Here is a 27,606-nt window from a genome sequence, read left to right on the forward strand (position 1 = left end):
GTACTGTGTTACGTGTAATGTTTTTGTGAACGGTTAGGGCGGTCATGGTGAATGAAATTCTCTTGGTTTAGGTGGCTCAATAGCCACTTTCCTTATATTTAGTGCCAAATATAGGCCCAAATAAGATTTATTGTTGGGTTATTATTATGTAGTATATATTGTTGCTTTTTAAATGTTAACAAAAACTAATTAAAAATGACATAAAAAGTTAACACATTTCACATGATCTGGTGCTTTCTGATGGATCACTGACATTTTTGGTCTCTAGATACGACACGAGTCACTCATTCAGACAGAAGCTGTGACACAAACAGTGTGTGATGATAATACACAGCAATGGGTTTGTCACATTGTACCACCTACTGTTGAAAAGACACAATGACACACTGGATGAGTTTGCTCTTTAATTCCTTTGATAAGACTGAGATTTCCAGAGCACAAAGGGCCAAATAAACACACTACGTTTTACAAGATAAACCGCAACTCAATGAAAGTCCTTTAAATTACACACACAGAATCATCTTAAAATATAAATATCTTCTCTTATTTCTGTCTCACACCACTATGGTACAGATCTGAGACACAGACACGTGACTCTCTCTTCAGCCAATGAAATCACAGCAGCAGCCAAAGTTCAGTTCTGTTGATAAACACATATGAACAAAAGGTTTTGCAGGTAATAAATACACAAGTGGATTTGTGTCTATCAGCATGCACTCGAAACAACGAGAGAGACGAGTCAGTGCTGTGTGTGAACTGAACAAATACTCTGAAATCACCTCATCAAGATGTCCATTTACATGTTTTGTCCATTTCTGACAGTGTTTCAGTATCTGTAAAGATTCAGTGCAGGTTGATAAAGTAATAAACACCAGATACATGCTCGAGGTCCAATATACTGGAATATCTGTGGCATTTTAAGGAATATTTCAAGATAAAAGTATTTTTTTTAATAGCACCTGTATCCATGCTTTCCATTTCATCAAAGTTTGAATTTTGAGCCCTCGAGTGTCTTTAAGTCTTGATGAATCATATTAAAAAGCACTTCACCCTGAAATTAAAAGAAAAAAGATAATACAGCATATCATTCTGGAATTTTTATTACAATTCAGCACATCTTCCTCCCACATTCTCATTTGGAATTTATTTTGTTCATGAATGATGATCCTCATTAAATACACTGAAGACAAACCATGTATTTTTTTCATTGTGATGATAAAACTTAATTGTCCAACTGGGCTTAATTTTCATTAGGACAAATGAGTCTTAATTGCCCTAAAATAGACCTTCAGTCTTTATTCTTTACACACAACACAGGGGTCACCTGAAAACCTCACAGACTTGCATTTTAAAGTGATAGTTCACCCAAAATATCATTTACTCACCCTCACGTCTGTCCAAACCTGTATGACCTTCTTATGCAGAACACAAAAGAAGATATTTTGAAGAACATTGATAACAAACAACATGAACTTTCACAAAAGAGTCAGATTTTGAATGACATACAGTGAGAGTGAATGAATGACGACAGAATTTGTATGTTTTGGTGAACTTTCCAGCGTGAAAAATCAACATTTGTTGTCTGCAGATGTGAAATGATTCAAAATAAGATCAACAGCACGACACAAATGTTTTCAATAGAGTTTAACCTGTGATGAACCCAGAACATGTCCGGCTGATAATCATCGTACTAAACCGGTCAACAAAACTATTACTGTGTGTTAGAAAGTATCGTTTAGCATTTAAACCTCGATCTCATCTCAGATCAGAACCACATCACCTCATCTGAAGCCATGCCAGATGCTTTCTAGGTCACATTTTAACCCGAAATCAAAAGAAAGAAATCCTATTGAACATAAATAAAACTCATGTTTGGGACAATCAAGAACATTCACTCAAGTTTTCGTCACGATGTAAAGAAAATCCTATTTCCATTACTGCAACATGAGGGAAATAAAAGTATTTATACGTCAGTGTAGTTTTTGACTTGTGATGTTGGGGTAAACCAGTTCTTGAGAGGTTTTTGTTTGATATTCACAATCTCAACACTATCAGTCACTTGACGGCTTTACTGTCCATCACGTGTGTCAATGTGTGTCAGCGCTCACGTGTGTCTCCTGCGTCTTAAACAGAGCTGCTAATAAATACATTTCACAAGACAAAGATGTCAAGCACATGACAGATCCCCAAAAACACCACACGAGTTCCAGTGCGCTTTTCAAAAATACTGAATTCTGATTGTCTGGAGGTCATACAAACCCACACGTGTACAAACACAGAAGAAAAATAAATAGTGTAAATGTAATTGATCTGCTCTCAGCTTTCATAGACAGAAGTCCTAACAGACCGCCGCAGAGTTCAGGAGCGTTTCTGTAGTGTTACCATGACTGACACATCAGCGTGACCTTTCATCTCATCTGTACATCCGGCGCTCTTAAAGTGTAAACAGCATTTGTTCTAGTTCTAGTCTTTGTCTCGCTCTCTTTCACAGTCTGAAGACATTATTTGGTAAATCGTTCCCCGTGTTTCTCCAGTTTCTCCTCCGTGCAAAGCTTGATCTCTATTCCAGTGTCTGAAGATTTTACAGTGAAGGTGAGCGATGTTCTCGTTCCTTCATGCTCTCATCCACTTCAGCGTTTTCTCCGTCCTGTGGTTTCTATGTGTCCGTGTGCATGAGATGATGGAAGACGAAGCGGAGGGATGAGAGTGTTGAGGTGTTTCAGAAAGTTTGGAGGAGATCTCAAGACTCTGACGTCTCCACTGGAGCAGATTTTGGTGGCTTCGCCAACACGGCTTCAGCTTCATCATACAGCTGGAGACGACAAACACCATCAGACAGAAACACTAACACCATTAAAGGGGTCATATGGCACGAATACGTGTTTTTCTGTGTCTTTTGTGTGTTATAAGAGTTGAGTTTGTCGTGTGTTTGTAGCGCATGTTGTTGCTTTGTGTGATCTGCAAATGCAGACACGCGCGCAACGTGAAAAAAGACCTAATCATCAGTAATTATGTTCCAACTAGAGGCAACAAATGTGGTGTTTATAATGGGGTTTATTGTCTTTGTTGAGTCGTGACGAGAAGTGGCGTAACAAATCTTTATAACGTTGTATATAAAAGGTAAAACAGTTAGCTATAGTTTTTAACTATTTAACATAATTTTTTTTTAAAAACCTTACCAATCCTTTACATCCTGCTCAAGTCGCGCTGGCAAAGTTGATGTATCGGCTTGATCATCTTCATTTTCCCGATCAGATTCGGGCCCGATTTGATAAGAAAAGTACGGATGACATTTTATCACCTGTCAGAACAATTGAAGAGGAACCTGATGTTCCAAATATGGTAAGAGGCGTTACATTTCCCTCACACGCTTGCAGTATTCCACCAATCACTACGCACTGGTGAACTGGCCAATCATAGCACACCTCTCTTTTCAGAGCCATGAGCTTTGTAAAAAATCTGTGCGTTTCAGAGAGGCGGGGCTAAGAGGAGATACAAACATGCACGGTATGTGGAAAATACAGCGTTTTTGAACCCTAAATCGTGTATACATAATACCGAAACCATAATATTCGTTTTAGCCGTGTCATATGACCCCTTTAAATGTCCCCATCAACCTGTTTTTATGAGCATTTTTTGTGATGATGCATTAAAAACACTGGATGGACAGGCTAAGATGTGCATAATTTCTAATGCTGTGATCACACCAAACGTGAATTAAGTGTTTTGCACGAGTAAATTACATACAAAGTCAATGCAAAGATGCAAATGACACGAAAATCTCGTCTTCTGCGCAAGTTGAAAAACTTCAACTCGAGCGGGAAATCTGCGCAAAGAGCTCATTGACACCGAAATGTCCGGACGCGTGAAGACACTCCTCGTCGCGCGATGTTTTTCGCATCACTCGCGCAAAAATAACGAACTATTCCCGTGAGCGAGGAACGTGGTGCTTCGTGTTTGGTGTGAACACAGCATAAAAATGCGCATATGCGTTCAACTGAGTCAGAAAGCATAATTGGATTAAACAGTGGACCGATCTTGTGGCAAAGCATCTGGAATGTCGCTTTGGTGATTTTGAAAAACCTTAGCCGAAGTAAAAAAATGCATCAAAGTGGTATGTTCAAAATATATATAAAAACTTACAGTGGCTTTTCCCATTGCAAAAACCTCTATTAATATAGTGATATTTGACACCAATTTTTTCAGGAGGTTACGGTTTCGTTCCCTTCGGCTGGATGCAAATGGAGCTTTTTCGCAAACAATTAATGCAGTTCTGTGTATAAGTTAAATTTACAGCTTTGGATGGAAACACATCTAGAGACAAACTCAAACATCTAAAGCTATGAGCTTCATATGATCTCTGGAGGTACATTACATTAAATAAAATCTCGCAAAGTTGCATGTAACTGGAAAACTTATTTTAAAAACATAATAAAAGTATTATTTTAAAAGTCTTGGTGCAAAGACAAAGACAGGTCAAAGGGCGTTATTTCTTGGATGTTACAATATAAATGTGTGATGTGGTCACATGCATTTTGACCAGCAAAATGTTTTGGTCCTAGTTTACACCTGCATTTCTGTATAATTTTAGAGTCAACAAAATGACTTGTGATGGTTGCAGTGTGACTGAACAGAACAGAAAGCACACATACTGAAATGAACTGCACGTCCTGGAAGAGCTCCTGAATGAAGCGTCGTGAAGTCAGACGAAACGTGCAGTTGGCCAACAGGAAGGAGACCTCCGAGTAAAGACAGATGTCATCGAACGCGTATGGAAACTTCTCCTTTATCCTGTTATACACAAACATCACATGAGTACACTGTAACATCAACATCTGTGGCTAAAACACAAAAGCTACTTTTATCAAATAGTTTTTTGCCACTGCTCTTCTGCATAAATGAATCTGATTCCCACCAAAGGTCCTACAGCACGCTTACATCTAATAACACCTAATAAATCAACTGTCTGAGCAAACAGGCATTACAAAATACTTTTTTCTTTGTTAATGAACAATGAAACCCAACAATCTTAAAGGGACAGTTCACCCAAATATGAAAACTGTCATCAATTACTCACCCATAGGTTCTTCCAAACCTGCATAAATGTCTTTGTTCTGCTAAACACAAAGGAAGATATTTGTAAAAATGTCAGTAACCAAACAGATCTCATCACCCATTTACTGCCATAGTAGGAAAAATAAATACTATGGGAGTCAATGGGGGATGAGCTGTTTGGTGTTTAGCAGAACAAAGATTGTATAATTGATACAGGTTTGAAACAATCTGATGGTGAGTAAACGATGACAGAATTTTCATTTTTGGGTGAACTGTTCCTTTAAAAGTTACATCATTTCTGATGGCTTACTGTAGTCAGGGGCGGATTTAGTGATTTGGGGGCCCTAGGCAAATCCATGTATGGGGGCCCCAACTATGCGCCATTTTACTTTACTGCAACCCTTATTTTTCTTCCTCCTCAAAGCACAAAACTTTTCACCCCCAGTCAAAGTGACAGGGGAAAACTAAGCTTAATAAACACAGATAAATTCCCAAATGAAAACATAGGAAAACCCATAGAATACATCTGCAGGGTTTTTCCTGGCTAAAAATGAGGCGGAGGTTGTGCAACCCGCTTATAAAGTTATATAAAGCATTACATTTATTCAATCAAACAGAAAAGTTGACTTCACCTTCACATGTTAGGACTTTGTCCTAAACGTGGGACTTTTTAAGTAACCAGTCTAACCAAAGGAGCAAAGCTCTACTAATTCCGCCGCTGCGTTAACTTTCTCTAGCTAGTGTCGAACTCGTCTCGCGCATATATGGTGCTAATGGAATGGTCCACTCTAATCTATAATGGGGGGGGCAGTGCCTTCGTACAGATGTAATAACGTAAAACGTTATGGGATATCCCGACTATTTGGATGATTACTTATGATGATGACACGGCTTATTGGTTAAGTCCACCCCTTGCTTTTGGAGGCCCCTGGTAGCTCGGGGGCCCCAGGCGATTGCCTACCTTTACCTAATGGTAAGTCCGCCCCTGACTGTAGTGACAACAAACCAACCAAAAAGACACACTCGATATCACACACACTTGCGCATCATTTGTCATTGGTTCTTACGTGAGCAGTCCGGTTTCATGACCTTTGGTCCCGACGGATGAACTGAGATTGATGACCAAACGCAGAACCTCTTTTCTCAACAGGACTCTACAGGCGGGTCCGTCCTCAGATATGGCTTTACCACCTGAACACACATACACCAGTATATACATTACCCCTGTTACAATATCCATCTATGTGGTGTCTTACTCACCCAGTATGAGTTCTGTACTGGGAGTGCTGCTGGCCGAGCCCTGACTCACAGCGGCGTCACTGCAGCCCGACACGCCCGAGTACTTTGACTGCGCGACCACCTCCAGGTGATTATGGGATGGCTGACTGTGCCACTGAGAGAAGCCATCCGACAGATCTGACAACAAGTGACGAGAGAAACTCTGTATGAGCATTTGTATTGCATCATAATAAAAGAAAGTCACTTAAGGAATGTGTATAAGATTGACCTGTGCGAGTGTGTGTGTTGTTCAGATGGTTGTGTGTGTTTGAGTGGAGTACAGCGAGAGCGCTGCAGTACAGACAGTTCTCCTCCGTGTGTTCCTGTAAACCTGACGTCTCGTCATCACCCAGCAGATGATGCTGATCCGACCGACTGCTGTTCAACAGCTCTGTAATACTGACCTGCTGCTTCAGAGCGGGACCTCGACACGACTCTAAAACACACACAGATTTATATCAAGTATCGCTGTTAAAAATCATTTTTATACAACATGAAGAATATGATCCTTTACCATCCGTTTCTCCAAAAATAAACTGGGATGAGTTTTCTCCGGCAGGTGGGCTTGTTCTCTTCTGGAAATATGACGTTTCTTTAATCTAAACAATAAATAAATAACATTTCAAACCGTAACCAATATATATGCATAATGCACGATAAACTATTTGTTTTGGGGAATTATCATGCTTTTTTATTTGGCTTAGTTTCAAGCAAAAACACTTTCCGTCAGAGTGAGGGCTGCGCAATAAAGAAATGATGGAAATATTACAAATGTGCATACTAATGCAACAGTACTGATGTGTACCTGGAACAGATGGTTGATGTCCATGGGCAACGCGAGGCCGATGTAATCCTCACTGCAGCCAAAGGTGGCGCTGGAGACCATAGAGCGCAGAGACGATGAACGCTGCAGGGTGGAGTGATTGATCGGACTCAACAAGTCCTCTTTATCCAGAGACGCAAAACTCAAAGCTTTCAAAAACCTGCGAGTCGACACAAACACGCTGTGAAACATCAGCTTTATAGGCCAATATCTCTACTACACACAGACTCTAAAATCTGCACAACTTCTGTTTAGAGTTCACATAAAGGCTTGGGAACTTCAGGAGACCCTGTTCTACACAACACACTAGTTCATGGCTATTTGAGGGCATTTCTACATGACAACGTCTACAGTCTTCTATGATGGAAACGCTACAGCGAATCTTGTCTAATGAGAGGAAACCTATTCTAGAACCGTCCCACCCACCATGGTACCAGAGTTCTGGACATTCTGCGACGGCAGCTAACCGGCCCGGAGTAGCTGAACCTTTTACGAGAACTCCTGAAGACCAGCCGAGAAAAAAAAACAACCTACAACTTCTAACACAACAGTCAATTTATCAGAAAAGCTAAATGCGCTCTTTAGAACTAAAGGTCAATCTCACCAAACCAGTGAATAATAATAATAACACATACAGTACAGCACTCCAAAAATCAAAAGAGAAAATACAATTTTTGATTTTAATTTTTGCAGACAATTAAAATGACCTTTCATGTAATTTTAACATTTATTTTGGCGTGAAACAACATTTTCAACGGATTTCATGGAACTCACACAAGGTAAATTCAGAAAAATGAAAGTTAGCGTACCCGCGTGGTGTGAGGCGTGTGTCGAGGCTGCGTGTTTTCATCGTGATGGTGTCTGTAAACAGCACGTCTTTAGCAGGAGAAGAAAGAGCTTCGCTGTGGGACAGAGACGGGTGAATCCTCTGCTGCTGCAGACGCTTTAACATGTCGTATCCCAACGCGTCACGTGGACTCGTGTACATAAAACTGCAGTCCACGAGGCTATTGATGGTGGCCACGGAGGGAGATTTCAGTGACTGGGCCCTGCGAGGGAGCGTGTGCGCCGACCCGGGCGGAACCAGAGATGTGGAATTGGATTTTGACAACGGGATGTGGCCGCGAGCGGAATGGGGACTGAGCGAGTTTTGCATTTTCACAGTTTTGGCGCTCACCACAGTGTTGAGGCTGGCGCAATCCGTATCCATGGCGACAGCCGTCTCTCTAGTAGGGGAGGAGCTCATGGAACTGATGCCGCTAGTGGTGGTGTCTGTGTTGAAGCTCTGACTGCGACTCTTAAACGTGCCACCGCCGGGCAGCACGGAGGCGCCATCACACGTCAGTCGCTCGCGCTCGCTGTCACCCGGGGTCACGGCCTTGTGCTGACCTCGGACCTCTGAATCGGAGTTTTCGTCTGACAGAGCTTTTATGACCACGAAAGATGTCTCCAGGTTGACCGTCGGGCTGCGGGACACACGACCGCCGTTGCAGAACACGTCACCCTGTCCCGAGTGACCAGGAGAGCAGTTTGAAGATTCAGTTGTTGTTCGGCTCCGGCGCATGAGCCTCAGCTCCTCGGGTGATTTTCCCACATTAGTGCCTTTCGAGTCGCTCCGACCCTTCTTACTGGGGAGAGACAGAGAGTTCAGGAAACGGTTTCTGAGGTGTGACGGCGTCAGGATGGTGAACGGGCTTCGGTCATTCGGAGGTTTCGTGTGTACGAAGAGAGAAGAGTCATCGTACATGTCCAACCCTTCACGATCATCATCCATGAAATACAAACCTGACAACACACACACATCCAAGATCACACTTTCTGAATGTCAGAATGTACTGATATTATATTGAATCCACTTATTCATAACTCATGAAGTCTCCTCAACAAAAGAAAATATATATAAAACGTTAAAACATTTCTATACAAATATTATTCTAACTTCATTCATTTTTCAACACTTTGATGTGGGTTCAAAGATTTTATCCAGAACAGATTCAGAAGGATGATTCCTTCTAAGGAGCATTTTATTTTTCTGGATCTGTAGATGCTTTACTTGTTATAACAGCGCCCCCTACTGTATCACAGCGAAAACATGGAAAACCCAAAAACTTGTCAATGACCATGAAATGTGTCAATATGACTGAAAATCAGAAAAGACCTTATTTTGTGTTCAGAAGATACACAAACAGTGACAAACGTGTCATTTCGTAAGACAGTAAACAGTGATTTTGGACTCACTCGGCTGACTTTCGCTCTCACTGTTGTGTCGTGAGCTGGTGGATTCGGAGGTGAGACTGAGCGTGCTGGGTACAGATGAGAGTTCACTGGGCAGCGGAGCGTCCACCTCATCAGGGACCACGGGCCACTGCTGTCTTCTGCTGTGACGTACCGAATCCCATCCTAACACCTTCAGCGCATCCCCGCCCTGCCTCGTCCGGCTGATCACACCCAACACATACACACACGTACTGCACACAACACACTTCATCACCTCACTTTGCACTTTTCATCGCTATTTTAGGTCTATTTAGTTCAAAAGGTGAAAACATACTAATACATTTGGGAGGAAAATGTTATTGCTCGGTTGTTGCTCTTTCAAGAGATTTGATGGATTTTTATATTGCGTTTCATTTATGGTCGTTTACGTTAATTTATGTAGGTTGAAAAGGTAAAATAATCTGGATTTGGATATGAACATATGATTTGACAAATGTGAGCACAGTTTGACACATTGTTGACATCACTTCTGAAACTAATGACAAAGACATTTGTCAGATTTCGGACCCTTTTTACTCAAAAGGAATATCTGAGACGCAGATGAGACTTGAGCAAATCTATTTAATCTCACTGATGTCTAGGAAAAATACTTCAGATATTAAAGATGTCTATGACAGTCTTACCCGCGTACAGACAGAACCTCGCAGTGTTGTGCCAGTGCGATAATATCTGGCAACACGTTCTCCTCCTGCAGCAGGTTGAGTCCCCAGTTTGAGCTGCCGATGTTTCCCTGAAAACAAGGACGAGGTTTTCATTTCTCGTCAATAAAATGACACATCTAGAAAATGCTCAAAGAACGCGACTGACCAGAGCCCAGAGCACAGCTTTCAAGCGTTTAATGCCTTCCCATTTATCCAACATTGGAGATCGAACCGTGTAGCAGAGATCCTGAACCACACCCTAACAAACACACATAAAGCATCGTAAACCACCGGACTTCAGATGATCGGACGAGAAGCATGGGAATGAATACACACCTGTGCTTCTAACAGAAGACAGCCGGTTTTATCATGAACCAGCTGCCCGTACAAATGAACTGGAAGAAAGACGTTTGGCCTCTGTAACCTGACGTGAGAACGAGATGTCTTGGTTAAAATGATCGAGTGCAAAATACATTTCTTTAATAATACGATGAGAAACCTTTGGTTGCTGCGACGGACGTAGTTGTCTCCGTCGACAGGTTTGCGATAGGTCGTAAGCGCTTCGTTCAGCTGCTCTTCGATCATGTCCACATACTTTAAGTTATACTCCTGCAAACAGAAAAGCATTCGTTTAAGACACAATTAGATGTCAAACCATGAATTGAGGACTTCGAGGCGTTTACCTTCTGCCATATTTCCAGCTGTTTGTTGACGTAACCTCTTTCATTCAGGTATGTGAAGCCTTTCGGGATAGACAGAAACCTGCACGAGAGAAGACCGAAGACAACAAACAGAGGTCGGATAAGAGCACAAAAGATTCCTGTAATAAATCAAGACATTCACATAAAGTTCAATGAGTTTGACCTCAACAGCAGCAGAAGTCCTTTATCTCCCAGATGAGACAGCGCTGGTCTCATGTGAATCAAAGTGTGCAGGTTCGCCTGTGCTCATCAAACACACACCAGATACAAACACATTAGCATTCTGGCTAGATCTGTACCAACTAGCGATGAAACGATTCGTTCGGCTCACAATGTGATACGATACACAATACTGATTTGTTTTAGAAAATGAGCTGAGACCAATTAGAAATGAACAAGTGCCCTTTTATTCTTTCTCAAATGCTGCACATTTCTTTGTCAAATTAAAAGACCTTTTATGTCAAATAACAAAACCAAACCAAACAAAAACGAATCATACAAAAGTCTCTAGTTTAATATAAACTAGTGCTGTCAATCGATTAAAACAATTTAATCTGATTAATCACACATTTTTCTTTGTGATTAATCACGATTAATCGCACATAACATTAATGTTTTTACATTCTAAAAATTTCACATTTAATCTCTAATTTAATGTAGAAACAACAGATTTCTTTATCAACATCATTTTATGAATGAAAGACAACATTCTGATATTAGTACTGCAACTGACGTCTCCATTAAATTGATTATTTTTTCTTTATTATAACATTAATATTAGCAGTTCATCACTTAAGTACAGTGTAATTGAGAGCAATCATGTCTAACAGGTAGGAAATATACAGAAATTGAATGAAGTTCTCAAACACTTTACAGTCTTTAATGCTAAATTCTAAATTCTATATCCATGTTTGCCGTAAACACAGCGGCCCCTGCTGTTCAAAACATGTATCGCGATTCATTTAACATCTCAACCGATTTGCGTCGCATGTCATAATAAATTTTCAGCAGGCTCACAGTGAACCATTCCATCCCTAATATCAACTGTCTAATAAAAATCCCATGTTCGCATTTATTAATATCGCTAATGACAAATGATGTTAGCCGTGGGCTTCACCTTGTCCTCACAGGCTTCATCCAGGATGTCCAGCGCTTCCATCGAGATGGTTTTGTTGTGGTCGTGGAGCTGCGTGACCAGTAACTCCATCCCCCAGTTACTGAAGAACTCAACGTTAGCTCGCAGCAGCACGCGCAGATGTTTGGTGGCGTACAGACGACAGTTCTGTCACAAGACAAACACAGAGATCAGCACCGATGCATCTATACATGGTGTGTTTCATATAAAAAACATACAATCTTTAACATGTCCGTTTTGACATACAAATCAGAAATTTCCAGTAGAAATGAAAGAGAAACTATTACAATGTCCTTAAAAAGTGTGTTGCTGTGTGTGAATGTAAAGTCGTAAAAGATGTAAAGTCGAAAGTGAACAAATAACAAAGTTATTGACTTGGGAAAAAAGGAGTCGACTCGGAATCACGCGAACGAGTCGTCTGCCGTCTAATTTCAGTTCCAGGTCAGATTTGCGTCACTCGGTATAATGCCCGCCTACCTTCCATTAGCAACATTGTCACGCTGTACGCGGTAGACCAATCACAGTGACAGCAGACAAGCCCTCTGACCAATCAGATCAGAGTAGGCTGACAGAAAGGAGGGGATTAGACAGATGAATCGCCGAACGAATCATTTGAGAGTCACTCAAGAAGTACGGTAAGAATAACTGCCTATTATTAGAAAACGAAAGTGTTTTTATTGTTGAACACTAAAAAAAAACAAAGACCTTAAAAACCACAGAATATTTACTCTTAACACAATTATTATTTTTAATTTGTATGTTTTATTTACATAACCATTTGGAGAAGCAAGGAAAGTTTGAAGCGTCTTGACGCAGGCCTGCCTCAAGCATCCCTTACATGTCATGTCGCAAACACACACGTCAGGTTTTTATGTTTTATGAAGAACTTCCTCGTCTAGTTTTAATTGATTAGCTGTTTTCTCTGCTGTGACCAATACAGGTCTTGCATCATTTCAGTATCATTTCGTGCTATTGTAATAGATTTTTGGTTCATCTGGGACGTCTTACGTCAGTGGCTGCGGTGAGGATCTTGGACAGGATGACTCGAGAGAGTCCATCTCTGCTGTAGTCCAGCGTCGACACGGTTAACTTCAACAGATGCTCTTGGTTTTTCATTAAGCACATGTTTAACAGACTGCACAAACAACAACAAAACTTCATTACACTGAGCTACTGTCTACTAGACATACTATGAATTTACCATGTTTACCATACTCATAGTTTCTCTCCAAGTTCAATGTAGTGCTGTTCCCTAAAGTAACGCAAGTTATGTAAATACTATTATATATATATATATAAATGATCATTATTTACTACCACAGTATACGGCAAAGTACCACGGTTATACCATCCGACAGCATTACTTCTCTCACCACTGAAATACGCCACATTTCTCCAGCATCTTGACTCCGGCCGGCTGTGACGACAGCGTACCCACAAACAGGAAGTAGTGCTGACTGAGTGTGTTGAGGAGGCCGTTGCTATGGAGACCGCGTTCAGATTTGAACCCCGAGGAGGAAGCGAGCCACTGTACGACATCCTTCACCAGCTCCTCTAAATACATCTGACCGTCCTACAAAACAGAACAACACAAACTGTCGGGTTGCTGTCGAGACGAGAGTGTCTTGTTCAGCGAGGGCGGTGCGAGTCTCTCACCTCCTCAGAATCCAAGAGGAACTGCACGAACTGACATCCGGCTACCGTCAGCTGCCTGGATTTACTGTGATCCAACTCCAGGGCCGAGTACAGCTTACTGCTGGCCTTATAGAAATACAGCAACCTCCTGACAAACCTACACACACACAACAACATCACAGTGAAGATCACGAGACAAAACGCTGTACGTGTGGTGTGGTGTGTGTGATGACGGGTCACGCGGATCTTACTTGTGCATTTGTTCGTCTTTGTTGTTTTTAAGGTTCACGTTCGGCCACTAGAGGAGAAAACAAAGCAACCGGTTATAAACACAACTTACCTACAGTAGGAATGGTGAAGGTCATGTGACCAATCCAAGACATTATAAACAAGGGAGGGAGAGAGATGATTTTACCTTCAGTATAGTGATGATAAGAACCCAGTTCCACTCCAGATTCTGTTTGTGACTGAGAATCTGACTGTCCCGCAGATTCATCATCAGCGCCTCCTCAGTATCCTACACACACACAAACATATAAACACACACACATATAAACACACACACAAGCCGAGCAAGAAACAACTTGTTCTATAGAAGTTAGAACTATAAAATGTTTGAGCCGGTGAAAAAACGGTACAAACCCCAAAAGTATTTTTATTGTAAATTACCGTTTTCTACATAAATCTATATCATGTAAAGAACACCGTATGAAAACATAACATTGATATATTTAATAATGACTAAGTAAGAACATTTTTTGGATTGAAATCAAGGATTGGGTCAAACGCGACTTTCTGTATTTTATTGTACGAAAGAATCATTTGTGGTGTCAATACGTTATTTATCATACAAACAAAATTTGAGTTCTGTATCTTAAAATGAAATGTAAAAAATGTGTAATTATGTTTAAAAAGTTTAGTTTTCTTGAAAAATGACCAATCGTTTTGCTCGACAACACCCTTATTCATCGTCTGGTGTCGTTTAGAGCCTTTTGCAGCTGCCATGAAATTGAAATTTGGACCTTAACCAACAGCCCCCTGTTGAAGTCCATTATATGGAGAAGATCTCTGGAAAGCATTCCTAACAAACCTCAATTTGTTTTTTGACAGAATAAACACACAGAATAAAATTTATTATATAGTGAACTACTCCTTTAACGGCAAAGACGTAATACCTTTACGATATAGACGTCTTTGTGCGACCGGTGATCTTTCTTGTGTGTGGATGTGGCCGTCCTGCGCAGAATGTGATCCAGGTAAAGACTGTACGGGCTGGGCCCGCGACGTTTCTTCTCATGGAAGCGCTTCAGGTGGTTAACAGCCGCGCTGGCTTGTCTGAAGAAACACGAGATTGCGAAGATTAACAGCAAAGAGAAAAGCACGGCGCTGCTGGAAATGTAAAGCAGGCTCGGCAACATTCAACCAGACTTAAAACATCAGTGGAAGTGTATGAAATGACGTCACTTGCGTTGTACTCACAATCGTTTCTCCTGATCGATGTCAAATGAAGCTGCCATGTTGACCAGCGTTGGTAAACAGTGTAAATGATGACTGTGAGCGTGAGGAAGAATCGTATTGGCCTGAAAGAGAGCGGACGACACACAAACATGTTTATTTTCAAATATTACAGTCTGATGTTACTCCTGCTCCATGTAAATCTACGGCAAAACTATATCAGGTTTTTTAAACGATGTGGTTAAAAACAAGTTTCTGGACTGACGCTGTGTTTGAAGCAATTCATAACGGTAACGTCATCGTAATCTCAAACTGTAGAACACGAGACATCACGAACAGAATGTTCTCTGCATGTATACGTGAGCACTGTAGGTCAACTGTACCATGTGTAGAAGCTCTCCGAGAAGTACAGTAGCTCTGACTGATATCTGTCCATCACTGCCGGTCACCACCTCCACCAGACCCTGCGCGAAAACACACGCACACCATTAGCGTGAAAGATATCAAACACATCATGTTCCATGGTTAAAGAATGAGAAACAAATCAAGTGATGAAATCTTTTTCTACCTCCAGCAGTCCACTGTTGATAAAGGCTGACAGCAGCAAAGCCAGATAGTTATCCATCAGATCTGGTCTGGAAAAACAAAAAACGCCCAAAAAAAGATATTTCTTCCATGTGATCTGTTTAGACCAGTGTTGGGTCGCGGAGTGCACGGTCTAAAGCTCAGTTTATTCTCGTGCGTTGGACCTACGCCGCAGGCTACGTGTCGGTTTTCATTTATAATTCTGCGTCGTCGTCCGCGTCGACAGGCAATGACCACTAGGCGTCAGTGTCCACGCGCGTGTTGCTTGTGTAACCAAGACAAGAGCCGAAGAAGAAGCATTAGCAGCGATAGCGGCAAGTAAACGGTCCCTTTTGTTGCAGCTTGAGATGTTAAATACAGAATAACAAATAATATACTTAGACAATTCATTCGGAAATGCGTTTGAGTAAACATGACGCTATCGCGGAGTTTTTTCACCCGAGGGAGGGGTTCAAACAGACCAATCACAGCGCTTGTGGTCCGCATTGAGTTGACGCGTAGGTACTACGCACGAGTATAAACTGAGTTTAAGAAACAACATCAACAACAAAAAACATAATTCTAAATGTTAGAGACTTTTATTTTGAAAGACGTGAGTGAAAGGTGTGATAAAACAGTCAAATACTTTATGTAGCGTATATTTACCTGGATCGTGCTCTGTGAGGCAATATGACTTTGGCCTCGGCGGCTACAAATCCATCAGATAACCTCCAGCCGTCCTGAAACCTGCTGGGGTCTGAACATCACAATAACACGCTTCAGACATACAGACAGCGGAACATGCAAAATAAAGGACAGGCGTGACAACACATTACTATCAGTTTCTCACCCACACTGTGCAGGGCTTCCTCAAAATCATCCGTCACCATGGGAACAGGCAATCTGAAGATGTCATACATGACCTCTAATAAAGCTTTCTGTAGAAACAGACGCATGGCATCTCAGATCAGAACAGCAGCGGGGTTGGAAACGACATGACGGTGAGAAAATAAGACATTTTCATTCACAGGTGAACTAGATTCCTGCAGCTCAAACTGTGAATTCCAACGAATCAGTTTATAAAAGATTCAACGATTCATTTACAAGCTCTTGCTTATCTGAATCGTCTCTTGAACATATAAAAAATGTATTCGTTATCTATACCCTACAGCACCGCTTGGATGATTGAAAAGCATTAGTGAACCGTTTAAGACTCACCCTGACCTCCATGTTCGGTATACAGAGCAGACCGATCAAAGACTGAACGCCTGAGTTTCCAGCTTTACACAGATTGATGATACCTGCAGGAGAACACACGAGCAGACGACATGAGAGATGAGATGCGAGAGGCGGCGCTTTTCATCCAGACGGACACTGAAGTGGACGTCATACCTGACCATGAGCGGAACGCAGCCACAATGGCCATTTTACTGGATAAAAAACGACTCTCTCTGTCCTCTCTGTGAAAAATGAGGAGTTAGAAACACACTTATGAAGTCAACCGCAACAGATTTTTCTAATTGAAGCATACAGTAGTATGAGACTGAGTGCCAAGAAACATGAAGCTTATTGAAAAAAAATTGAGCTTATTATAAAAAAGGCTGAAAATTGTGTGATGTGAACGTGGTTTGGGTGAATTATTCATTAAAGTAGGATTGAAGGTGGTTAGTAAATAAGTGTGTAGTTAATTTGTACTAGGAAAAAAATCAAATACACACATATGAAGAAAGTACTCACTTGATCTGTGCCTCCGCTGTGTCGGGGTTGTGTCTGTAGTGAAAGTCTGTGTAAGGTGCAAGAATTTGCTGGAAAAGATAGATACAACGTCAACAACTAGAAAAAGATGTGAAAAGTGTAAAGTGAGAGAGATAGTGTGAGAGAGAGAGAGAGAGAGAGAGAGGATAGGGATGAAAACATGAAACGGGCCAGATTCAACATTTATAAATAACAGAAATATATAGACGGTTTCATCTTAACGACATAAACAAACGTTACTGCGCATGCGCACTTTGTGACCCCAACTTAACTTCCGGTACACATTCAAAAACAATAGACCTTTAGATTGTTTCTGATAACAAGCAAAAGAAATCGAGAAGAACCGTTACTTGGCTAAACTTGCCTCACCAAAAGTTTGAATTTAGACTGCGATACCAAACTCAACCACTAGATGTAAATGTACCGTACGGTTTCTTTAAATGCGACCAAAATACAGGACCCATTCAACAAATCCTTTATTTAATAAGATGAACATACAACAAAATTACAAATTTTGAAAAAAAAAATACAATTATGATACAGTAAAATAATAACACAAATGAATTATTAACATAAATAAAATAATATATAAATAGTTATATTATTAGAACTAGCCAAACAGAGGCCAGAAGTTAACTGGGGGTCCGCGCGTCCGATGAAACGTCTATAGATATAATGTAGACATAAAACAATTGTTGAATTAAAAACCAACATTTGTGAGATTTGTGGAACTGTTTCTTACGAGTTTGCTTAAAGCCCAAAAGCTTTTTGGTTTGTACATTAAAATGTGAAAATATTGTCAGATGAGTACAAATCTGAACTCTGATAGCTTCTCTATTAGCGTAAATACAGTGATAAGCGCCACACTCTCATGACGTGTTTTTACCGTAACAACAGATATAAGCATACAGACTTCTCATGAATGAGATCGCATGGGTGTTCGAATCGAGATCGCGATCTGATAACGATTCATGGTGCCGCTCTAACACATTTGATTTTGGAGTTCTGTATGTCACACACTCTCTTCATGCATCAGTTTGTGTGTTTGGTGTTGTGTGTGTACCTCTAGTTCAACATCAGCGCGCAGGTATTGTCGTGTTTGTGGGTGATTGAGCAGGTGCAGTATGGTGGTGATCAGAGCTTCATTGATCCGGCTCAGCTGACAGTCCAGAACGTTCTTTAGGATGGTGCTCAGACCTCCCTGCAGGGCCACCACCTCTGGATTTCTCAACGCTGAAAGACAACGAAAAAACCTTTCGCAGTGAATATCAAACACATACTGTACATTAAACAGTGATAGAGCTCACAACACGCAATAGAAACAGTAGTGGAAGCAAAGCCTCGATCAAATTGCCAGCGACAAATATGAAATATTTGAAGGGGAATAAATTGGTCAATTGGTTGAATGCAGCTTTAAACACACTAAGAGAATACAAAATAAGGAAAAAACAACAAAATAACTACACTCTTACCAAGTTCACAAATGGTGGCGATACACGCTCGCACCATCCGATCTCTCTGCTGCAGCCCATCGTTTCCCACGGCGATCAAAGAATTCGTCACCGACCTCGGGAAGAGCTGCGCGTTCACCGTTATCATCTGAACGGGAAAAATAACGGAGATTGACCACAGAGAAAGATGACAGAAACCATTCAAAAGAGAAACGAGCGTTAGGTCAAAGGTCGTAGTCGTACCTTTCTGACCAATCGGAGGGCTTGAGTTCTTTCCACCTCATTACTCTGCTGGATGTCAATACACCTGAACACAAACTCATACATCTCAGAACAGAAGACGTTTTGGCGTGTGAAATATGGAGGAAGCGGGCGGGCAGGTTTACCTGGAGATGAGGTAATCCACCTGCAGCTGAAGAACTTTCTGAAGGACGCGGCTCTCTCGGATCAGATGGCGCAACGCTCTCAAACCCGCTGCCCGAACCTCTTTCACCTCATTCAGCAATGCCACGCGCAAACTAACACCGCAAAAACGCGAGAGGATCATACAAACACATCATTTACGTCCACGTTATTCTCTGAAAATGAGTTCCGATAAGAAAAACAAAGAAGAAAAGGAAATAAACTTCAATCTGATAGTGTTTTTACTCTGAATAGTTATTTGTGATGCTCACCAAATGATGATTTCCTCAAATGTAAATCCTAGCTTTTCTTCACAATGATTGACACTGTTTAGGAGCTGAAAAAGAGAGACAGTTCATCTTTTCTTTCCGTCAGAAAACAAAACGTACAGATCTCAATTCATTATCATTTTATCTATAATAGCACTGTTTATCTATAAAATCTCTCAAAGCTCTGCAATAAAAAACAAGAGGAACACAAAGTGTTGTTTTCATGTGTTACTGTGAAGCTGCACGATGACCTTAGCAGGCCTCTATGCATGTGCACATGTTTGTGATGATGTCAGACCTCAGGCAGTTACAGGGGTCATGTGACCCCGTGAGAGGATTAGATCTCCTCTATGTCAGCAGCCTTAAAAGGCCACGCACACACACACACACACGCGCGCACACGCACACACACATGCACACACACACACACGCACACACACACACGCATGCACGCGCACGCACGCATACACACGCACACGCACGCACGCACGCACTAACCAGAAGATGAACAAGACATATTTAATATCTGGTGTGTGCGTATTTCAAACATGTACAGACACACAAAACTAAACACAAACTGCCTGTTGTTGTTTACCACAAACAGATCTGCCCAGAGTAGAAGAATCAACAAACAGAATAATATTACATTAACAGCTCTTTCTAGAGTCTGCATAAACACCCGCACTGAATCTAGATTTGATCATTTAAACGGTATCACAAAGCTAGGGTGTGTATTGTCACATTACATTTATGTGAATACGTTTAACACTTAGTCTTGGCTTAAGTGTGAACAACAGTAAAAGAAAGTCTTGCCCAATACTGAGGAGTCAAATATTTGGTCATGAACATCCCTAAACCTAACCATAACCTATGCAGACTTCCCCACAAAACGGCACAAAAAAAAAGAAATACAATTCTTTCGATTTTGTCCGGGCCTGGTTGAGATCTCCATGCTGACGTTGCGGCAACATTCACTGAAGCTCTGTTACCTTCACAAAGTTGTTCAGATGGCCAAGCTTCCTCATGTTGGAGACCCCGTGAGGTTTAGCGATGTTCTGCAGGATCTCACGCATGTTATCGGAGGGTTCTGTGGAAAGCAATAATCACAAGATGAAGATCTGTGTGCATCAGGAGAGATTATAACCAGCAGCGCATCTCCATGCACACCATCAAAAAGAAGTCTTTTAATAAACATTTAGGATCTTGTGTTAGCATGTATACGATATTATGACCAATATTCTGTGATACCGATTTCGTCTTTACACAAAAAGGGCACTTTTTATTTCAGATCGCGGTATAAATCACACAAGGGTGCAAGAAAGCATCAATGCACCTTAATAGCACTATTCATTCCAAATGAAACAAAGCCGTTGCATGACTAGGTGGTGGCTGAAATGATATACTTACTACCGACGTGAAAATATGATGTACTTTAAATCACAATATAATAGTAAAACACCTACACTTTAGTATTAACCACTGATAAACCGCAATACATACTGTAATAGTATAGCTAAGTTACGGTTTAAAAATACAATAACATCATCTAAGAATGTTAATAGAGAAAATACTAAAGTACTTTCATGTGGGTGTATGACACAGAGCTGACAGCGTACTTGAGGCATCACAGAAGATGTCTATTTGGGCAGTGTGTTGTGTTTAAGACACAAACATCATCTCATACACCCATATTCTTATTTCTCTGCAGGCCACAGATTGAGATGAAAAATGAAAACGGTGATGTAATAACGCTAGATTTGATTACTGTTGGGATATTGGGAGCCACACAGATGATGTTAATGGTGATAGGGAGTGTTGTTTATTGTCTTTAGGGGGACTCACCCCGCGTGAGATCCAGCGGTACATTCTCCTCCCCGCTGTCATTCCGACCTGGTAAACACACAGAATGACATAATAAAGATGCGCGAGCCTCAATTCAAGTCATACAAATTACACAAAAGGGAGGTTTATTAAAAACGCCGGCCTTTAAAGGAAACCGGCTTGTGGGTGGTGTTAACTTGCCTCGCATCCGTACACTCCGGGTCTGACGGCCGCGGATGCTGCCCGCCATGTTGGCTGGGACGGTCATCTTCACAACACCGGAACTCTCGCGATGTTTGTGAAAAGCCCTCTTCACAGATGCAACCTCAGGACCTTCTTATCTACATTTTTACGCATTTTTAAAAGCGACTTACAGTAAATTATTAACTATACGTTTTTATCAGTATCTGTGTCCATTTTTTTATTTTAATGAGTATTTTTATATATTTATGTGAAACATCTTTCGGCCTCAGCACCTAGTGCGATGACAGCTTTTAAATGTTTATAAAACGAAAAGCAATTTAATACGTCAATATTCAGTAATTATTAACTACAGTAATGATCACAATAATGTAATATAATTAAATTTGGACTGTTATAAATATAAAATAAATTAGGGCTGTCAAACGATTACCCACGATTAATCGCATCCAGAATAAAAGTTTGGGTTTACATAATGTATGTCTGTGTACTGTGCATATTTATTTTGTAGTTATAAAAACATACGCATTTATTTAAGAAAAAATAAAATATTAATAAACACATTTAAATTATTGGCAAATATAAATAAATACATGCAAACATTTTCTAAATATATACATGTTAGTGTTTATAAATACTAAATTAATATGCACAGTACAGACATACATTATGTAAACACAGACTTTTATTCTGGACGCGATTAATCATTTGACAGCCCTAAAAATAATAAATTTCTCCTAGGATTAAAATGAGAACTCTTCATTTGGAGGCATCATTTGATAAACTCCTTTAATATCCTCTAAAAAAACTAGTTTACAGATCTGTCTGTAAGCCTCCTTTAAACATTAATATTTCTGAAAATTTTCATTTTCGACAGGCAGCAGTCCGTTTCTAAACACTATTTTGGTAATTTCACATAATCGCATAAATAAACATAAGCAACGAAGGTGAGCATGACAAAAATGGTTTCCTCTGAGACAAGACGAGACCACGTGATGTTCAGTATCCAATAAGGTTAATATACGCTGCATGTTCATCCTCGCTTAGTCGTTGTCATAGATACACTCTGTAACAAACAAACAAAACATGATTTGCAGCAAACACAGCATAAACAACAACAACAAAGACAGACACATTTATCGACATAGGATATTCAAACTGACCTTCTCCAACATCATCATAAACAGAATCGTCCCTTAGACAGGAGGGAAAATGAGACCAAATAAGCTGTGTGAACCCAGTGAGCTTATAAAAAACAACCTTCCTTACTAAAATCTGAAGAAATCAGAAAAACTCGACTTACTGTTCTACATTAGCAGTGGACACATAACCAACTGGAATAGGAATAGAGATGTATTGTAAAATATATTTTTACATTAATTAAACTTCATTGAACCTTGAAACGACCACCTACTGGATAATAACATGATTTAAATACGACTTAAAAGTAAATAAATCATTATGTTTTGTCTGTTTATTACGTTACAAAAGAACAGTTTTTTTTCCATTGTTCCCTCATTTTACAACTTTATTCTCCTGAGGTAAAGCGCATTTGACTCACCTTCAGGATTAAATTCAAGGTCAGGGGGTGGTGGGGGGAAGCTGCCAAATCACGGTAAAATTACAGTAGAGATGATACAGGTTGCAAGTGAACCTTTTGTAAGATTGCTTTCAAATCCATTGCTCGGATGTTCAGAAAAATACTCACCTGAAATCCTCTTCCACATATGCATACACATCAGCATCACTTTCATCTGCTGTTACAAACCAATCATGCTCATTTACATTTCCTACAATTAATACGTGCTCAAATATCGCAATGGTCCATACGCATTTTTTTTACATAAAGAAAGTGATAGTTGTGGCTTACCAGCAGGTAAACTGAAAAAAAAAGACAATATCAAATGAAACCATTAAAGAATGGGATGCAAATAATCCGAGGAGTGTCCATATTGCTTTCTTACTTTTTGAGGTGATCATCCGTTCCCGTGTTATTGTGATTATACAAAACATTGCGTGTGATTATTTCAGTGCACTCATCTACCGTGTCAGGCTTTACAAAACCGTCTGTAAAAAACACACACGCAAAGTGAAAATAGCATCACGGCTAAAGTTAAAGCAAAAAGGAAGTTTGAAGAATATATAAACCGATGCTGCAGATGAGAACCACAGGAAATATAAATATGATCTGTCACATATGTGAAGTGCTACACGTTGACCTTCAATTTTAGTCCTGGTTTTAAACATGGCTTTATCTACTGCAAGTATTGTCAGACAAAATGTTAAATGCTCTCTCACTTTAGATAAAAATGTCTGTTAAATGGATAGACATGATTATGTTGAGAAATATGATTTTTGAATAAACGAAGACTACAATTTAGCAATAAGTTTGTTTCTTAGGGGACTTGTCATATAGAATATATTTATTTTAATTTAAAATGACTTGATAAAGGTGAATCTCACGAACCATGTCTTATGGGGCTTTTAAGATTTTCATTATCATGTCCCTGAACACACAACACGCACTGTGTGTCGCAGCCTTAAATTATGAAGTATAATCAAACTGGTTTACAAAAGTCATTACAGCTGAAAATGTTTCATCTTGACTAGCGTTGAGTTCAAGGTGATAAAACTGCAGACTGGAGATCTCTAAAATTGGTGGTCAACTCCAAAAGTGGGTGTTTAGGGTTAGGCGCATCGTGCCACGCCCCCTTTGAAATTTCCTGCCCATATTTGGAGATCTCCAGGTAACTTAAAGGGACAGTTCACCCACAGATGAAAATTCTGTCATCATTTACTCGTTGTTCCAAATCTGTATAAATGCCTTTGTTTCGATGAACACAGAGAAATATATTTGGAAGAATGCTTCCAAGCACACAGTTCTTGGTCACCATCGACTACCATAGAAAATTACAGTGGTAGTTAAAAGTGTCCCAGAACGGTTTGATTTCCTACATTCTTAAACAAAGAAATTTATAAAGATTTTTTCCTACTATGGGAGTCAACTGCGTTAAGCAATCTTCCAAATATCTTTCTCCGTGTTCAACAGAACATATAGATTTATACAGATTCGAGGGTGAGAAAATGATGACAGAATTTTCATTTTTGGGTGAACGGACCCTTTAATTTTGCTTTAAAAGTAGATTTTGTTTCACTTATTTTGATGAATTAATGTATAAACATATGTGTCATGACTTACGGATCACATCATTTTTTACAGTGTATAACTGTGTTTAACTGAGTATTTGATATGTCAGACAGACTCACAGTGGCCTTCTCTGTTTCTGGCCAGCCAGTAGCTCTTTGGGTTTTCAGTTGTGCGAATGATGTGGATGGTCTCGCCCCGTTTCAGCGGAAGCTTGTTCTTGCCGCTCTTATGGTCTACATTAGCTTTCACTGTTGAAACCACCATGACCGGACCTTTGATCTGTGGCACAGAAACACAGTGATGTAACATTATCACACGATCCACACACGGTCATTTGGTTTTCCTTTCGACTTGGGGTGATGAAAATGTTCTTGAGACGAAGATTCTTATAATCACTTTAAACTTTTTCCTGGCCTCCTGCTCTCTCTTCTCCTGCAGTCTCTTCTCTTTCTTCTCCTGCTCCGAGCGCTTCTTCTCGTCTCTATCAAATCTTTTCTTGACTGCTTTCGAATCGTTCGTTTTTTCTTTCTCACTCGATTCATTGTCGTGTTCGGGCCTGTGTGGGTAAAGAGAGCGTTGTTTTTCACATAATCTCTTCTGAACCGATTTGAAATGGAATGAAGCCCAGATGGTTTGCATCATCAGGCGTTTAAGAAATACAGTCAGTTATTTTTTTACTGTATTTGTTTGTCACTAATAGAACGCTCATCTAAAGATGGTTTGAATAGCTGTGAGCTCAAGTGTGAGCGGATCTCACCGGCTGCTGTCACAATCCTCATACGTTTCCTCATTCGACTCCTACAGCAGCCACGAAACATAAAGCAGCAAGAACATCAGCTTCACAGTATACCAGACATAAAAATCAATGAATAAAATCATTGAAAACTAAACTAGAACAGAGTTGACAGTCATTCATTCGTTTTCTGCATAATCAAACTGAATGTTGGTGATGATGTCACTTCCTGTTAAGACGTTTGCTTCTTCGCAGTCTATTTTTACTACAGTAAGTGTCACAAAAAGCCGTGACATGCAGTGATACAGTGAAGTAAACGAAGTTAAGGTTTTCTCTTTACCTGAAGATCACCGCTGCTTTTACCTAAAACACAAAAGTGACGATTAATTCAGAGTCAAGCATTGCTAATGGAACAAGTCGTCAGATATAGTGAACACGTGAAGTCTGACGTCTAAACGTCATTGAATTAGAGAACAAAATAATACACCAAATAAAGTTCAGAACTCCAACTTTTTGGAAGTCACGTTTAAAATACATCTCACTTGGTAACACGGTTTACTTTTTATGTCAATGTGCTGTACATATCAAGCATTAGTTTGAAGAACTTCTCTGTGAGTGCAGGAACAGATGATGACCTAATGAAGATGGCGTTGTGTTCATGAATTCCACATCATCATAACCCTCCAGAAGACCCGGAACCCTGTTTTACAGCAGACGAAATAAAGACATGAAGCATAACATGTTTAAACTTATTTACATATAGCAGACACTTCAATCCAAACCTTCTATGAAATGATCAACAGTAGCATGATATATTTTGCAAGCGTTACAGTATTGTGTACAATATGAAATACACTCACAATGAAGGGGGCACAGGAGGGAATATAAAGTTATCTGGTAGAGGCGGAGTCTCAGATGTGATTGACAGGAGATCAGGTGGTGGTGGGAATAATTCTGTATTGTTGGTTTCTGATAAAGTTGGACACAGAGCAGTGACGTGTGTTAACCACACAAACTTTTGTTACAGCTAAATTAATTCATCACCTCATGTGCAAAAGTTGAGTTATGGGTCACAGTGGCCACAGGAATGTTTTTAGAAACTTTAGACTGGTTTTACTTTTAATCCAAGATGTAACACGGACCAGAAACTTTGCTTACAGGTTTAAAAGACGGCGTTTCTCTGTTTTTAACAATTCAATCCTAGCCTAAACTTCTTGCTGCTCGATGCTTGGTTTAGAAAATGTGCTTAAAATAATTAAATTGCCTGCTTTGGTATCTTGGTGTTTAACACAATGTCAATAATAACGGTTCATAAAATCATGGCCATTGTCAATACCCATTTATTCGGACACCACCGTTGTACTCCTGACAGGTATTCACACATTATTCCAGATGATTATTATGAATCTGAATAATAAAAAACACATTTCAAACTTACCTGGACTGGATTTCTTAGCGTTTCTTCTGAACACATCACAGTTGACATGCGGAGGTCTCTGTGGTTTAGGAGGACACTTTCCCAAAGCAAACACACTGGGGAGAGGTTTTCTTTTTGGCATTAATAAAGCACCCTGCGGCCGGCCGGAGATCTTCACGGGTGTGTTCGTATCTTCCTGAAAACCAGGTTCCCATGGAATGGGCGGTCTGGGAAGACCCAGCCGTCTTGTTCCAATCGATGCCATGTCAAAGGGTGGACAGTCTAAGATCTTGTGAAGTCAGTTTTTATATATACAGCAGCCTACAGGTGTTTTTCTACACCTATAATGATGTCCCTACAAGAAGGTTTGTTAGAAACACAAGGTTGGAAACAAAGTGGAGTCCAAAGGTTTGAGTTTTTCAATTGAATTTATGAGCTATTTCGACTTTGGTTGGATCAGAATATGATGCAGACCAGGTTCTGACTGGTTTTCTCAGAGTTAAAATGAGATTATCACAAGATTCTGTTTCATTTGTCATTCAGACTAAACGTTTGTACCTTGAGGCTAAAGTACACTACAAGACTTTTGCTCAGATTTTCAGTCTGGACTTGTTGCAGAAAGTTTGTGCAAGTCTGCAGATTTGATAAATTAGTGCGTTTCTATCTGAAACTTTCAAAAAGTCTGCAAGTGTGTGATGTCTAGTTTAAAAGTCTTGTAGTGTATTCCAGCCGGTTTTAAGCCATGGTTGGCTCAAATATGGACAAACCCACCAGTTCACAGTAAATTAAACTAGAAATTGACCTAACCATGAAACATGCCAGTATTTTTAGTCAGTAGATGCATG

At 40.2% G+C, this 27,606-nt stretch overlaps 2 protein-coding genes across 3 annotated transcripts; both read right to left on the reverse strand.

The window, feature by feature from the left end:
- Positions 1-1,084: 1,084 nt before the first annotated feature.
- rictora (RPTOR independent companion of MTOR, complex 2 a) lies at positions 1,085-23,421 on the reverse strand. Of its 2 annotated transcripts, none has more exons than XR_008964445.1 (39): positions 22,627-23,421; positions 21,464-22,529; positions 21,284-21,331; positions 20,431-20,528; positions 19,445-19,509; positions 19,157-19,288; positions 19,014-19,077; positions 18,792-18,918; positions 18,383-18,552; positions 17,302-17,369; positions 16,957-17,024; positions 16,783-16,865; positions 16,415-16,502; positions 16,231-16,321; positions 15,569-15,635; positions 15,384-15,464; positions 15,025-15,125; positions 14,721-14,880; positions 13,961-14,062; positions 13,797-13,843; positions 13,567-13,702; positions 13,284-13,483; positions 12,919-13,045; positions 11,893-12,057; positions 10,939-11,015; positions 10,758-10,836; positions 10,574-10,683; positions 10,411-10,498; positions 10,241-10,333; positions 10,057-10,163; positions 9,395-9,624; positions 7,966-8,941; positions 7,139-7,657; positions 6,848-6,932; positions 6,563-6,769; positions 6,316-6,471; positions 6,123-6,246; positions 4,653-4,791; positions 1,085-2,812 (listed from the first exon to the last, which is right to left on the reverse strand). XR_008964445.1 is itself a non-coding variant. In XM_057353535.1 (39 exons), exons 2-39 carry the CDS (start codon positions 21,528-21,530, stop codon positions 2,741-2,743), a joined length of 5,076 nt encoding a protein of 1,691 aa, XP_057209518.1. In that variant the 5' UTR covers positions 21,531-22,529; positions 22,627-23,421; the 3' UTR covers positions 1,085-2,740. The 2 variants fall into 2 exon arrangements, 1 of the variants encoding a protein (XP_057209518.1); XM_057353535.1 differs by having other exon boundaries at positions 7,139-7,316.
- Positions 23,172-27,218, reverse strand: LOC130566236 (FYN-binding protein 1). Its single transcript, XM_057353548.1, has 9 exons — positions 26,783-27,218; positions 26,205-26,313; positions 25,980-26,044; positions 25,685-25,707; positions 25,369-25,409; positions 25,008-25,167; positions 24,731-24,890; positions 23,428-23,530; positions 23,172-23,344 (listed from the first exon to the last, which is right to left on the reverse strand). Exons 1-9 carry the CDS (start codon positions 27,024-27,026, stop codon positions 23,260-23,262), a joined length of 990 nt encoding a protein of 329 aa, XP_057209531.1. The 5' UTR covers positions 27,027-27,218; the 3' UTR covers positions 23,172-23,259.
- Positions 27,219-27,606: the final 388 nt, after the last annotated feature.

The sequence above is a fragment of the Triplophysa rosa genome, linkage group LG2, assembly GCF_024868665.1.
Source record: "Triplophysa rosa linkage group LG2, Trosa_1v2, whole genome shotgun sequence".
Classification (NCBI taxonomy): Eukaryota; Metazoa; Chordata; class Actinopteri; order Cypriniformes; family Nemacheilidae; genus Triplophysa; species Triplophysa rosa.